At 45.5% G+C, this 15,573-nt stretch overlaps 1 protein-coding gene across 2 annotated transcripts in view; it reads left to right on the forward strand.

Annotated features, from left to right (window-relative positions):
• KANK4 (KN motif and ankyrin repeat domains 4) overlaps positions 1 to 15,573 on the forward strand; it is an 86,274-nt gene that overhangs the window by 55,568 nt on the left and 15,133 nt on the right. For both annotated transcript variants that reach the window (XM_055235428.2, XM_063613338.1), the window contains 2 exons: positions 2,224 to 2,443; positions 13,279 to 13,421. In XM_055235428.2, the coding sequence (XP_055091403.1) occupies positions 2,224 to 2,443; positions 13,279 to 13,421 (363 nt within the window). The remainder of the gene's footprint in view (positions 1 to 2,223; positions 2,444 to 13,278; positions 13,422 to 15,573) is intronic.

A 15,573-nucleotide genomic window follows, 5' to 3' on the forward strand; every position in this document is an offset into this window, starting at 1 on the left:
CCAATATGTAGTGCCAGGGCCAGTGTCTCACGCCTGTAATCCCAGTACTTTGGGAGGCCAAGGCAGGTGGATCACTTGAGCCCAGGAGTTTGAGACCAGCCTGGGCAATATGGCAAAACCCTGTCTCTACAAAAAAAATACAAAAAATTAGCCTGGCGTGGTGGCACGCGCCTGTAGTCCCAGCTACTCAGAGGCTGAGGTGGGAGAATCACCTGAGCCCCAGAGGTTGAGGCTGCAGTGAGCTGTGATTGCACCACTACACTCCAGCCTTAGCGCTGGAGTGAGATCCTGTCACAAAAACAGAGAAAGAGAGAGAAAAAAAAAAGAACCAATATGTGATGTGGATGTTGATCAAAACTCATGTCACTTATTCTTAATTGAATTATTGAACTAAGGTCTTTCTTAGCTCTTCATTCAAAATCCACCACTCAGCTGGGCGCAGTGGCTCATGCCTGTAATCCCAGCACTTTGGGAGGCCGAGATGGATGGATCACCTGAGGTCAGGAGTTCAAGACCAGGCTGGCCAACATGGCAAAACCCTGTCTCTACTAAAATACAAAAATTAGCTGGGTGTGGTGGCCTGCGCCTGTAATCCCAGCTACTTGGGAGGCTGAGGCAGGAGAATTGCTTGAACCCAGGAGGTGGAGGTCGCAGCAAGCTGAGAACATGCAACTGCACTCCAGCCTGGGCCACAGAGCGAGACTGTCTCAAAAGAAACCAACCAACCAAACGAACAAAAACAAAAAACAAAATCCACCCCTGTGTTCCTTAATATTAGGATCTTTCTCCAGATTTTCTTGAAGATCCCATGGGTAAAGGAGATACTCTGATTTATAAAAGTGTTTCAGCCACAAAAGATTCCGCTGATTCTGCCCTAGAAAAGTGATCACAGGATATGCAAGCCGGGCACCATACCCATGTTAGGATCAAAGCACCGCATACTGTCTCCCTTGCCCCCACCTTAGAGGAAGAAGCAGGTGTGTAAGGACCTCACTCTGTAGAGCCATGGAAGGTAAGGGGCCAGCCCCCTCTTACTCCCATTTTATAATAGGACAAGTAAGGATCAGAAAGGTTATATGACTTCCAAGGTCCGACAGCTGAGCCAGGGATTTTTATTTATTTTTATTTTTATTTATTTATTTTTTAATTTGAGACGGAGTTTCGCTCTTGTTGCCCAGGCTGGAGTGCAGTGGTGCACTCACACGCAATCTCCACCTCCCAGGTTCAAGCGATTCTCCTGCCTCAGCCTCCTGAGTAGCTGGGATTACAGGCATGCGCCACCATGCCCGGATAATTTTGTATTTTTAGTAGAGACACGGTTTCTCCATGTTGGTCAGGCTGGTCTTGAACTCCCCGACCTCAGGTGATATACCCGCCTTGGCCTCCCAAAGTGCTGGGATCACAGGTGTGAGCTGCCGTGCCCGGCCGAGCCAGGGATTAAACTGTGTCACATCGATTCAGTGACTCCCAAGTCTAAGACTCTTCCCGGCATGAGTATGAAATCATTTATCATAATCACTTCTCAATAGCTTCTCCTCCCCATTAGGCAAATACCCTTTAAACACTGAGCTCGTGTCACACACAGAGTTGATGTCATTGGCTCTGGAACTCTTCTCGTTCATGGTCCCAGAGGAGCTGAATGCTGCAGATAGCAAGGGTCCTGCCATGGGTTCTTAAACCATTTATTCTCAAGGTCCTTGCAAAGCTTAAAAGCCAAACACGTCAAGCACACCTGTTTGGGTTTTATTTCGAGCATAAATTGGGGATGTTGTTTGCCTTCGCACGCATGTTTCCCATTAGTAAGATGTTTCGATTTTCCAGCTATGCCTATTAAACACACGCAGGTGTCCTAGTAGTCTGGGGCAAGGTCAGTGTGGGCTAGCTGGGTGAGGGGGAAGGAGAGGGCCTTTGTAATTGTGCGCATACCAGGGGTGTGAGCTAAACTTCCCGCAGACTCAAACTTTTTCCAGTTAAGTGCCTTGTTGCTGGTTACTAGGCCGTCCTCCTGGTCTTCCTTTCCACTCCCAGAGGGTGCTGATCGCACAAGTACAAAGTATGTTGCTGCGTTCCTAACCCCACCAGCTCTGAGCCCTTCAGGAATAAATCACACGGCAAGCTGGAGGGAGCCGAAGGGACAGAGGCCAAAGCTGTCTTTCCTTGTGTAAGGGAGGAACTCTTGCTGGCCGGGGAACCTCTTGGAATCGGTCTGTTTTGCGGTTCCAGAGGCAAAGCTTGAACACCGTCAGTCAAGAGTGGTTCCGCGTCTCCAGCCGGAAGTCGTCTAGCCCTGCCGTGGTGGCCTCCTACCTCCGCGAGGTCCAGCCTCACTCCCCACACTTCCTGAAGCTGCTTGTCAACTTGGCCGATCGCAACGGGAACACGGCCCTTCACTACAGCGTGTCCCACTCCAACTTCTCCATCGCGAAGCTGCTGCTGGAGACAGGTCAGAAGTGGTTGCATTCATACAGTCTGGGTCCCTCCTTGAAGAGCAGGGCAATTTTTAAAATTTTTCTCAAAAATTTCAATAGCTTTAAAGGTACAAGTGGTTTTTGGTTACATGGATGAATTGTACAGTGGTGAAGTCTGGTCTTGTAGTATACCCAACACCCAAATAGTGTACATGGTACCCAATAGGCAGCTTTTCCTCACTGCCTTCCGCCCTCCCCTCTTCTGACTCTGTGGTAGAATTGTCCATTATGCCACTCTGTATGTCTTCGTGTACCTGTGGCTTAGCTCCCACTTATAATGAGAACATGCAGTATTTGGTGTTCTGTTCTTGAGTTACTTCACTTAGAATAATGGCCTCCAGTTCCATCCAAGTTGCTGCAAAAGACATCGTTTTGTTCTTTTTCCTGGCTGAGTAGTATTCTGTGGAATGTATGTATGTGTGTCTGTGCATACATGTATATATAACATTTTATTATATGTATATGTATGTATATATTATATATTTATTTTATATATAGATAACATTTTCCTTATCCACTCATCGGTTGATGGGCATTTAGGTTGATTCCATGTCTTTGCAATTGTGAATTGTGCTGTGATAGCATATAAATGCAAGTGTCTTTTTGATAGAATGACTTGAAGGGCAATTCTTGTACCACATTTCTTTCTGGCAAGGAAATGCTTCACTGTTGAAAGTTCCCTCTGTGTTCCAGGAACTGGACTAGACCACTTTGCCTGTGTTTGCCTCGTGTGTTCTTCACAGCATTCCTGTGATGTGGGTATTGTTCTCATGTTGCAGCTAAGGAAACTGAGGCTCAAGAATTATAAAACTTGCTCAGGTTACAGTGTTGGTCAAGGGTAGAGTCAGGTTTTATACTCAGTCTGTCCACCTCCAGAGCTATATACCATACTGCCTCTAGGGAAAATGGCATTTTCCCATCTTCAGAAGATACTTTTTAACAAAGGTCATGGCTCCATTTGACCAATTTGACTCAACTTGATTCATTCATCTTTCATCAGATATTTATTCACTACACATGAGATCCATACTGGCTACTACCAGGGATGCAAAGGTGAGCCAGGTGAGCCCTCTGCTTCCTGGGAGCTCACAGCCTAGCAATTGGGATGGAGCTGGATGGTGGCTCATGAAAGAGAGATAGAGAATGTGATTTAGGAACTGAAATGAGAGCGTGTCTAGTTTAGGGAGTGGCAAAGGTGCACTGGAGCAGGTAGGGCTCCAGCAGGCAGGCAGTCTTCCGGGCAGAAGGAACTCCATGGAGGTTAGACAGGGAAAAATGCCTGGAGACCAGAAAGCTTCTAGTTTGGATGGGATGGGAGTTAAGGTTGGAAGGGTGAGTTGGAGCCACCACATGGAGAAATGGAGGACCTGGGGTGCTAGGCTGAACCCTGCTTGGAAGGTCCCAGGAAGTCAGTGCAGGTTTTTTTGTAGGAAACTCCATAACCAGGGTAATTCTCTAAAAGAGTCATTTGACAGTAGCGGTGGGTTAGTGAAGGGAGCAGGAGAGGAGGTGGCAGGGCAGACAGGAGGCCATTGCAGAGGTCCACAGAGAGGTAGTGAGGGCTTTAATAGGTGAGGATGGTAGGAACCAAACAGCAAAAAGCCATTGGGAGGTCAGGCATGGTGGCTCACGCCTGTAATCCCAGCACTTTGGGAGGCTGAGGCAGGCAGATTACTTGAGGTCAGGAGTTCAAGACCAGCCTGGCCAACATGGCAAAACCCCGTCTCTACTAAAAATACAAAAAAAAAAAAAAAATTAGCTGGGCATGGTGGCGTGCACCTGTAATCTCAGCTACTATGGATGCTAAGGCAGGAGAATCGCTTGAACCCAGGAGGCGGAGGTTGCAGTGAGCCGAGATCACGCCACTGCACTCCAGCCTCTAGAGCAACAGAGCTCCAGCAACAGAGCAAAACTCTATCTCAAAAAAAAAAAAAAAAAAAAAAAAAGGCTGGGCACGGTGGCTCATGCCTGTAATCCCAGCACTTTGGGAGGCCGAAGCAGGTGGATCATTTGAGGTCAGAAATTCAAGACCAGCCTGGCCAACATGGTGAAACCCTGTCTCTATTAAAAATACAAAAATTAGCTGGGTGGTAGTGACGCATGCCTGTAATCCTAGCTACTCAGGATGCTGAAGCAGGAGAATCGCTTGAGCATGGGGTGGGTGGAGGTTTCAGTGAGCCGAGATAGTGCCACTGCACTCCAGCCTGCACAACAGAGTGAGACCCTGTCTCAAAAGAAAAAAAAAAAAGCCATTGGGAAGGTAGTGCCCGACTGGTGAGGTGAGTTGGAGCTTTCTGTCAAGCCTGGATGGTTGAGAAGACAGTGGGCTGCAGGAGGAGAAGGACCAAATGTGGAGGAAGCAGAAAGGATAATTCAGTTTGGGGCAGATTTTTAGTTTCCAATGGATCATCTCTGCGGAGATGTGCAAAGGCTATTGAGAATTCCAGATACAAAATGAAAGGGCAACAGAGCTTTGGGTGGGGCCAGCCAGAGCACATGCAATGGGGCCTTTAGGAGAGGAGGCCTCTTTTGCTCTTGGTTATCCTGTGCAGAGAGAGAGCGAGCACGCCAGTGGAGGAGACCTAGGCAAAGTCGTGTGATAACTAGAAGAAATAAGAGGGTTGTGGCTGATGGGGAAGAACAGCCCGTGAAAAACAAAGATTGTCAACTGTGTCAGATTCTGCAGGGTCCCTGAAGGATGATGCCTGGGTTTGGCAGATGGAGGGGACAGGGAGTGCCACTGGTGACTTTGGAGACAGCTGCTTTAGGGGCATGTTGGGAGGAAACCAGCTAGCAGAGTGGAAGGAGCAAAGCGACAGGCTTGGGGAAGGCAGCGATGGAGTGTCTTGGCTGAAGGAGGCGGGAGAGCCTATGGAGAGTTGGTTTTCTGTGTTTGTTTGGGGAGAGGAGCTCTGAACATATTTTTTGACTGAGAAGAAGAATCCAGGAAAGAAGAGGAACAGATAAGGCGGGGGACAGAGACAGGGAATGAGAGACAGAGAGACACACAGAGAGATGGAGAGGAAGAGAATGAGAGACAGAGACAGGCAGAAAAAGAGAGAGAGGGAGAGAAAAAGGAAGAGAGATAGAGACTGACAGAATCAAAGACAGACAGAAGAAGAAAGGTGAAAGATACAAAAGAGAGAAGCCACTTGGCAAAGCAAGATCTGGAGGAGCCGGGAAAGCCTGCACTCCACAGCAGAGGCAGGTGAGGGCAGCCGAGGCAAGACGCTGGGCTATTCATTTCTCTGAGATGGAAGCAAAAAAACGAGAAAGTGGTTAACAGTGCAGAGAGATGTTGAGGCGAGCAGGGAGGTGGAGGCCACTGGCCTCAGATGGCCTCGATCTCCTCAGGAAAGTGCGAGTAGAATCAGGGTTACAGACTGGAAAGGGGTAGTTAACAGTCAATCAAAGACAGGTGCGTGATGAGGTTGAGCAAAAATGCATGGGCCTCGGTCAAATGTCATCTATGAGTTTAGGAAGGCTGTATGGGGCTGTCTAGCAGGGTACGTACAAGAGGTATAAAACCCCAAATGATCCCCACAGATGTGGCCTTCTGCTAAGTATTTAGCACCTGCTAAATATAATTTAAATTTATTATATTATAAATATTAATTATTAATAATTTATTAATTATAAATTATATTGTCTTTATAATTATAAATTATATTGTCTTTATAATTATAAATATAATTTATATAAATTTATATAAATTAATTTATATAAATTTATATAAATTAATTTATATAAATTTATATAAATTAATTTATATAAATAAATATAATTTATATAAATTTATATAAATTAATTTATATAAATAAATATAATTTATATAAATTTATATAAATTAATTTATATAAATAAATATAATTTATATAAATTTATATAAATTAATTTATATAAATAAATATAATTCATATAAATTTATATAAATTAATTTATATAATAAATATAATTTATATAAATTTATATAAATTAATTTATATAAATAAATTAATTTATATAAATTAATTTATATAAATAAATAAATTTATATAAATTAATTTATATAAATAAATAAATTTATATAAATTAATTTATATAAATAAATAAATTTATATAAATTAATTTATATAAATAAATAAATTTATATAATAAATAATTTATATAATATAATTTATATAAATAAATAAATAAAAAGATAATTTATATAATAATGAATATAATTATTTCATTTAATAATAAAAATTTATTATTAGAATAGGATGATTATCCCTCTTTATAGACCATGAAAGTGACATTCAGAAAAGTCAACAAACTTGCCCTAGATCACCCAATAGCTAAGTTTGCTACCAGGGTTTAAAGTCAATACTGGGCCAGGTGCAGTGGCTCATGCCTATAATCCCAGCACTTTGGGAGGCTGAGGCGGGTGGACCGCTTAAGCTCAGAGGTTCAAGACCAGCCTGACCAACGTGGTAAAACCGCATCTCTACCAAAAATACGAAGATTAGCCAGGCGTGGTGGCACACGCCTGTGGTCCCAGCTACTCGGGAGGCTGAGGTGGGAGGATCGCTTGAACCCAGGAAGCTGAGGCTGCAGTGAGCCATGATCGCACCACTGCACTGCAGCGTGAGTGACAGAGCGAGACCTGGACTCAAAAAAAAAAAAAAAAAAAGAAAAGTCGGTCCCGTTGCTGTTTTCATGTCTGTCATCTAGGAGGTAGAGCATAACTCTTCTTTTAGGAGGCCTGAGGTGGGAATTTAAATGAACATCAAAAGTCTGAATTTAGGATCCAACGGCTTTCCCCAACTTGGGTCCTGTCTGGCTAAAATCCCTCCTGTGGCCTCCTATTGCTCTTAGCGTGAGAGGCGGCCTCTTCAGCCTGGCCTTTGGGACCCCGCCTGCCCTGGCTCCCACCTGCCTGGGCTGTCTCTGCTGCCGCCACGCTCTCCTCCTTCCCTCCACTCCAGCCACGCTAGCCTCACTCACCAAGGTCATTCCCTCCTGGGATTTTTGTATTTGCCTTCTACCTGGACTCTTCCCCCTGAGGCTCTTCTTGTGACTGGCTCCTTCTCGTCATTCAAGTCACAGCCCCAATGTCACCTCCTCAGAAGTCTTCCTGGTGCCTCTGTCTAAAGTGGCTGCCCCCACCTCTCTCTAAGGGAGAACCTCTTTCTTTCTTGAGACACTCTTTGCTTTTCATTTCTACCCAACAGAATGTTAATTCACTCAAAAGGGGCTCCTGTCTGTCTTATCTGTTTCCCTAACACCTAGACCAGTTCCTGGTTCCTAGCAGGTGTTGAGTGAAAACGTCTGTTAAATGAATGAGCGATGGATGACTTTTGGGAGCTAGGTTAAATTCCAGTAAACTTCCAAGTCTCAGAATTCTGCTAAGCTGCTTTGAGTCTCTTCAGCTGAATGGGAAAGGCAATGTACATAATGACAGCCTGAAATTGTTTCTGATTTTCACATCATCAAAAGAAGATTAAATTATAGCTAACAGTGAGCTGATGTTATTGATTTCAGTTCTTCATGGATGCATGGATACCATCAAAATGGTAGATCAATTGAGAAAGGCACATAATTAAATGGAGCATGGCTCTGTGTCTGTTACTGTATTCAATGTTAGGGGCCATCAGTGTAGAATGTGAATAAAGCAGCTACTGCTTTTTCAGTGTCATCCTCATCCCAGACACTGGGCTTAGTGTGATATACATATACACTGTCATGTACAATCCTTGCAGGAATTGTGAAGCAGATCTTGATTGCCTTTTCCAAGTGAGGAAACTGAGGCTCAGAAATGTCGGGTAATGCAGTCAAGGTCACAGAGCCTATAAGAAGCTAATCCAGAATTCAAACCAAGATCGATCAGTCTCATAATCTGGGCTTTTTCTACTACCCTATCTATGCTTCTGGGACACTGAGACTTTGGGAACATTCATTATGGGCATGAAGAATCCAAAGACCGGTAACATACGGCCCTTGTCTTTAGGTAGCTCACAGTCTTGTAGCCTGTTAGAAGTTTCTGGGTGGGCCAGGCCAGGACAGAGAAGAGACAACTAAAATTTGAGTGGTATAAATATCTGCTGATGCTAAGAATTCACTTAATACTCATCGACTTCAAAGTGGTTTGGAAACTTTTCCCTTTAACATAGTGAAATAGCTAAATAGCCATAAAGGTAAAGTAAGAAGGGGGTTGGGGAGAATGGGTTGAGAGAGTCGTTACTTTCTCTCATCTGTAGAAGGGATGTTGAGGATGACAGATCTGTCACACTCCCAAACCTGGGGTGTCCTTAGAAGCAGTTGTTAAGCATCCAGAAAAAAAAAAATTACAAACTCTAAAGGGCTGTACAGAAGTGACTCATCAGAAAAGAAAAATTACAAACTGTAAAGGGCTGTACAGAAGTGACTCATCAGAAAAGAAAAATTACAAACTGTAAAGGGCTGTACAGAAGTGACTCACTATTGAGAATAGAGCCAGAGTGCACCTCTGCCGGCTCAGCCCCAAGTGATCCGTCCTTTATTTTGCCAAATGCCCTTGCAGGGCTTATTGAGTCAGAGGATGCTCTGTCGAGAGCCTTGCTCCTCTGTCATCTCCAGGGAGAGTTAGCTTTGCTGCCTGATGGCTGCTCTGAAGCATCTTCTGTAAAGTCCTGGGTCCCGGCAGGATGCAGTGGCTCACACCTGTAATCCTAGCACTTTGAGAAGCCAAGGCAGGCAGATCACCTGAGGTCAGGAGTTCAAGATCATCCTGGCCAACACGGCGAAACCCCATCTCTACTAAAAATACAAAAACTAGCCGGGCGTGGTGGTGCATGCCTGTAATCCCAGCTACTTGGGAGGCTGAGGCAGGAGAATCGCTTGAACCCAGGAGGCGGAGGTTACAGTGAGCCGAGATCACACCACGGCACTCCAACCTGGGCAACAGAGTGAGACTCCATCTCAAAAATAATAAATAAATAAATAAAATCCTGGGTCCTTAGCCCCTCCTAGTCCCTTTCCTGAGCCCCTGAGCAGGTGTCAGACCTCATTCTACTGAGCTAAAAATCATGTTTCTGAAGAGATAGAACTGATAAGCTGAGGCTCCTTTACACATCTTAAAAGCAAACATAAAATAATCAAGGGGTAGAAATAAAAAAGTTATTAGTAAGGCAGTGCAAATGTTCACTTCTGTATCAGGACAGAGCTATGAGGTGATGTATGGAGTTGTTATTTAGCTTCCATCACCTGCTGGCTCATGGCAGTGGTCCAAGGAGCTTGAGGGAAAACTGCTGATAAATGAGGCAGACTGATGCCTCTGTCTCCACTGACGGCCTGGTATTATCATGGCATACTTCTGAAAAATTGTTTGAAAAATTATGGGGTAGCCAGGCACGGCGGCTTATGCCTGTAATCCCAGCACTTTCGGAGGCCTAGGTGGGCGGATCACCTGAGGTCGAGAGTTCGAGACCAACCTGACCAACATGGAGAAACCCCGTCTCTACTAAAACTACAAAAATTAGTGGGGCATGATGGCTCATGCCTGTAATCCCAGCTATTCGGGAGGCTGAGGCAGGAAAATTGCTTAAACCTGGGAGGCGGAGATTGCAGTGAGATAACAGCATTGCATTCCAGCCTGGGCAACAAGAGTGAAACTCCATCTAGAAAAAAAAAAGAAAAGAAAAATTGTGGGGTGGAGGGAATATCAAACAAATGTTGCTTTTTTCCACTTGCACAGAACTTGCAAATAGCCCTAGTTGACATTTTTTCATAAATCATATTTTTACAATGAATACCTAAACCTTATGAGAATATCATTCTGGACAATAATAGTAATAACAGTGAACTCTTACTGAGTGTTTACTGTGTACTAGGCATGATTCTAAGTCAGGAGTGTCCAATCTTTGGCTTCCCTGGGTCACATTGGAAGAATAAGAATTGTCTTGGGCCACACATAAAATACACCAACACTAATGATAGCCGATGAGCTAAAAATAATGCTTTAAGAAACTTTATGAATTTGTGTTGGGCCACATTCAAAGCTGTCCTGGGCCATAAGTGGCCCACAGGCCATTGGTTGGACAAGCTTGTTCTAAGTGCTTTAAATATATTAGGCTGGGCATAGTTACTCATGCCTGTAATCTTAGCATTTTGGGAGGCCAAAGTGGGTGGATGGCTTGAGCCCAAGAGTTTGAGACCAGTCTGGGCAACATAGTGAAACCCTGTTTCTATAAAAAACACAAAGAATTAGCCAGGCATGGTGACATGCACCTGTAGTCCCAGCTACTCAGGAGGCTGAGGTGGGAGGATCACTTAAGCCCGGGAGGCAGAGCTTATAGTGAGATCATGCCACTGCACTCACCCTCAGCCTGGGCAACAGAGTCAGACTCTGTCTCAATAAACAAATAGATAAATAAACTCAATAAATTTCACCTGTGAGCTGGGTTGTGTTGTTATCCCCATTTTATAGAGGAGGAAATGCTAAGAAAGGCTAAGTGGCTTGATTAAGTGTAATTGTTTTTCTATTGCCCAAAGGAGCTATATAAGGAAGGATTGCTTGAACCCAGGAGGTTGAGGCTGCAGTGAGCCATGATCGCCCCACTGCACACCAGCCTGGGCAACAGAGCAAGATCCTATCAAACAAACAAACAAACAAAAAAAGCAACATAATTTTTTCAGATAAGCAACAGTACAAAGACGTTTGGTTTTCCCATCGCCCTTGAGAGGTGGGGTCATTTACATAACAGGTATCAGTGTACGCCTGATGATCCCCTACCTCTCCTTAGGTGGGGAGGAATATGGATACATATCCCCAGGGCTACAAAGCAGGACTTTCTTTAAAATTCTCATTTACTACTTAGTCTTAAAAATATGTCAGGTTTGGCTAGGCGCGGTGGCTCATGCCTGTAATCCCAGCACTTTGGGAGGCCGATGTGGGTGGATCACGAGGTCAGGAGTTTGAGACCAGCCTGACCAACATGGTGAAACCCAGTCTCTACTAGAAAATACAAAAATTAGCCGGGCGTGGTGGCGTGCGCCTGTAATCCCAGCTACTCAGGAGGCTGAGGCAGGAGAATCACTTGAACCCAGGAGATGGAAGTTGCAGTGAACCAAGATCGTGCCACTGTGCTCCAGCCTGGTGACAGAGTGAGACTCCGTCTCAAAAAAAAAAAAAAAAAAAAAAATACCAGGTTTGATCAGGCACGGTGGCTCATGCCTGTAATAATCCCAACACTTTGGGAGGCCGAGGCAGGCAGATTGCTTGAGGTCAGGAGTTCGAGACCAGCCTGACCAACATAGTGAAACCCCATCTCTACTAAAAATACATTAAAAAAAATAAAAAATCAACTGAGCATGGTGATGCACACCTGTAGTCCCAGCTACTCAGTAGGCTGAGGCAGGAGAATCACTTGAACCCAGAAGGCAGAGGTTGCAGTGAGCCAAGATCGCGCCACTGCACTCCAGCCTGGGCGACAGAGAGAGACTGTCTGAAAACAAACAAAAAAATGCCAGATTTTTGGCTGGGTACAGTGGCTCACACCTGTAATCCCAGCACTTTGGGAGGCCGAGGCGGGTGGATCATTTGAGGTCAGGAGTTCGAGACCAGACTGGCCAATACAGTGAAACTCTGTCTGTACTAAAAATACAAAAATTAGCCAGGCGTGGTGGTGGGCACCTACAGGCTACTCGAGAGGCTGAGGCAGGAAGGTCACTTGAACCCAGGAGGCAGAAGTTGCAGTGAGCTGAGATTGCACCACTGCACTCTGGTGCAATCTCACAGCCTGGGTGACAGAGTGAGACCTTTTCTCAAGAAAAATAAATAAATAAACAAATAATGCCAGATTTTCATTGTATTGTGAAATGTAATTCTTAATTGTTTTAATATAAAAATTGTGGAGTTTTTCTCCCTCTATTTTTCAAGTGAGATGGTTGTTCCTAGAAGATTTCCCACATTTGTCCCATGGTGTTGTTCACCCTCCTGGTACTTGGCACAGTAGACCCCTAGGCCCTTGGAAAGGACCTACAAACACAGCCATTAGTTTGTTACACACAAACGTGAGCTAGTGAGTGTGAAACCTAAAATACACAGCCATGGTGGCATTCCAGGCATATGGGCAGGTGAGGGATGAGCTCCAGAGCCGGACAGACCTGAGTGTTCCCGACCCACTTCACCTTCACATGAGTGGACAATGTAACTTCTCTGGCCCTCAGTGTCCTCATCTGTAAAATGGGAATAACATCTTGTGCTCCAGTTTAGGAGATGAAGTCATGGCCACTGGCCCTTTGGCCATCTCTGGCTTTGTTGTGGGACTCCCTTGCTGGGTATCCTCAGAAAACTTGTCAAGAAAAGTAACCAGCCGGCCGGGTGCGGTGGCTCATGCCTATAATCTCAGCACTTTGGGAAGCCAAGGAGGGTGGATCACAAGGTCAGGAGTTCGGGACCAGCCTGACCAACATGGTGAAACCCCGTCTCTACTAAAAATACAAAAAAATTAGCCAGGTGTGGTGGCGCATGCCTGTAATCCCAGCTACTCAGGTGGCTGAGGCAGCAGAATTGCTTGAACCTGGGAGGTGGAGGTTGCAGTGAGCCGAGATCGAGCCACTGCACTCCAGCCTGGGTGACAGAGCAAGACTCCGTCTCAAAAAAAAAAAAGAAAGAAAGAAAAAAGAAAAGAAAAGTAACCATCTTTAAAGGCTGCTACAAATGTAAACCACTGGCTCCACCTGTGGAAAGCATTGCCCTAGTCCATGGCTTTCTAACCAGCAAGCAGTGTCCTGTTGAAACGGCTGAAGTGGAGTCTGGCTCCTGGCCCCTCAGGAGCCTTTCCAGCACCCATTGCTTCTCTTGCAGGCGTCTGCAACGTGGACCATCAGAACAAAGCTGGCTACACTGCCGTAATGATCACTCCCTTGGCTTCCGCAGAGACCAGTGAAGACATGGCCGTTGTCTGGAAGCTCTTAAGAGAAGGAAATGTGAACATTCAAGCTACTCAGGTGGGTGGAATGAACATGATCTCCTCTTCAGTAAATGCAGGGGCACCTCCCAGCTTTATTCTGCTAGTGGGGTGAGAAATTTCATGCAGATCCATGTAGTTTTTAACCCAAGGAGGCTGGGACCTCCAAATGGCATCAGGCAAAGCCTGAATATTCAGTTTTCCTTGTAGGCTCCCGAGACCCAGCCAGGCTTGCACAGAGGTCAGTGAGCTTCTAATATAGGTCCCAGTCTGAAACTGAGCAAATTCCATCTGGACGCAACCTCTAGAACCAACATTCCCAGTTGCCATCTTGAGAAGGCATTTGCTAGTTGGCTGCTCTAAGAAAGCCCTCACAGGTGACCCACCTTGATCTTGGCCCACAGGCACCTAACTAGGCTCTTTGGAGGTCCAGTCTTTTAAAGAAGTTCTCACCTCTATCACCCCAAAGCCCTTTTAACAAGGTCATGAGTCCTCAGACTGAGGGAAAGTGTGGATAGCCAGGGCAGACAGAAGCATTGGCTGATCACTCCTAGGGGTATGAGGATTCCCACTCTCCAGGCCTCAGCTTAGCTCAGAGGCTTATTATAGAGTTCTGCAGGTCATTATCAATCAACCTGGCATGCTGCCTCAGCCCTTGAAATAACCAGATCCCAAAACACTCCTATCTGCCTTACCTCTGCACCAACAATTGTGAGTGGTATTATTCCAGACACACAAATCATGCCCCAGTCCCCAGGAGCAGTGCCATAGGCCAGGCTGGGAACAGCAGTTGCTGTGAAGACCCAGTGGGGCCCTACACAAATGTAGTAGCCAGGGATTCAGGACACGTGGGCTCCACGAACTCACTGGGTCACTTGTGCCTTAGGTCAGAAGAGCCCTTAAATGTCACCTAGGTCTACCCCTTATTATTTTGCAAAATCCTACCAGATGGTCTCCTGCTTCTTTGCTTGGTCTCCAGATCCAGGACCTCCAGTGTCAGGAAACTCATGCTCTACCAAAGTAGCCCATTTGTTACTCTAGACACCTCTGATAACTTTTTACACTGAGTCAAGACTGGGTACTCTGAATCATTTTTTTTTTTTTTTGAGATGGAGTCTCACTCTGTCACCCAGACTGGAGTGCAATGGCGTGATCTTGGCTCCCTGCAACCTCCACCTCCCGGGTTCGAGCGATTCTTCCGCCTCAGCCTCCAAAGTAGCTGGGACTACAGGCACCCGCCATCATGCCCAGCTAATTTTCGTATTTTTTAGAGATGGGGTTTCACTATGTTGGCCAGACTGGTGTGTTGAACTCCTGACCTCAGGTGATCCACCCGTCTTGGGCTTTCAAAGTGCTGGGATTACAGGCTTGAGCCACCGCACCCGGCCTTTGAATCTTTCATGGAGTGATTAAGTAGAAGTTGATTGGGGTTCACTCCAAAAAGGATCTTAAGACAGCAAAGGCAGCACAGAGGGTTGGAATGTCTATTCATCTTCTGGGGCCCTCTGCTTGCGAACACAGGGTAGGGGTGTGGTCCTTACCCAGAAGGGCTTTGAGTTAGACAAGGCTCCACATGGAACAACGGGGACTCTTCAAAAGGTCATTTGCCCATTTTTTGAACCTACAGGAATGAATGGAGTATGTTTAACTCTCCTTTCCCCTGGAGTGATCATAGATGAGAAGGTAACTGTTGAGAACTGTGAAGAGTCTGGGCTTTTACCCCACGTTAAAGCTAACAAGGTAGCCTGCTACAGTTTTGTGGATGCTGGCAGAAGACATGAGACTTCTGCGCCCGAGACAAAGGACCGTGTATTACCCACAGCCGAAGCAGTAGCCACAGTATCAGCATTGCCCAAATCCCAGCTCCCACGGGGCAGTGTGAGGAGGGCCACAAAGCTAAGCATAGAGTGGGCTGTGTTACAGGACAGGACCCCTGAGCGTAGGGAACCTAAAGCTTTGATAATGGACAGTAAGCCTGCCTACCCTTTTCTCCAAAGAAGACACTATCTCTAGCTTCTAAGGCTGTTCACTATATAAACAGCCTTAAAAAGATAGTCTAGAACAAAAGGGCAGATTGTGTTGTGCTTTACTCACAAGATGTGCAGAAAAGCAAGAGACTTATGGAAAATGGACTCCTAACAATATATTAAGCACCACTGTCCCACACTCCCCCAGAGTGATTGCAGATAGTA

The sequence above is a fragment of the Symphalangus syndactylus genome, chromosome 19 (genome assembly GCF_028878055.3).
Source record: "Symphalangus syndactylus isolate Jambi chromosome 19, NHGRI_mSymSyn1-v2.1_pri, whole genome shotgun sequence".
Lineage (NCBI taxonomy): Eukaryota > Metazoa > Chordata > Mammalia > Primates > Hylobatidae > Symphalangus > Symphalangus syndactylus.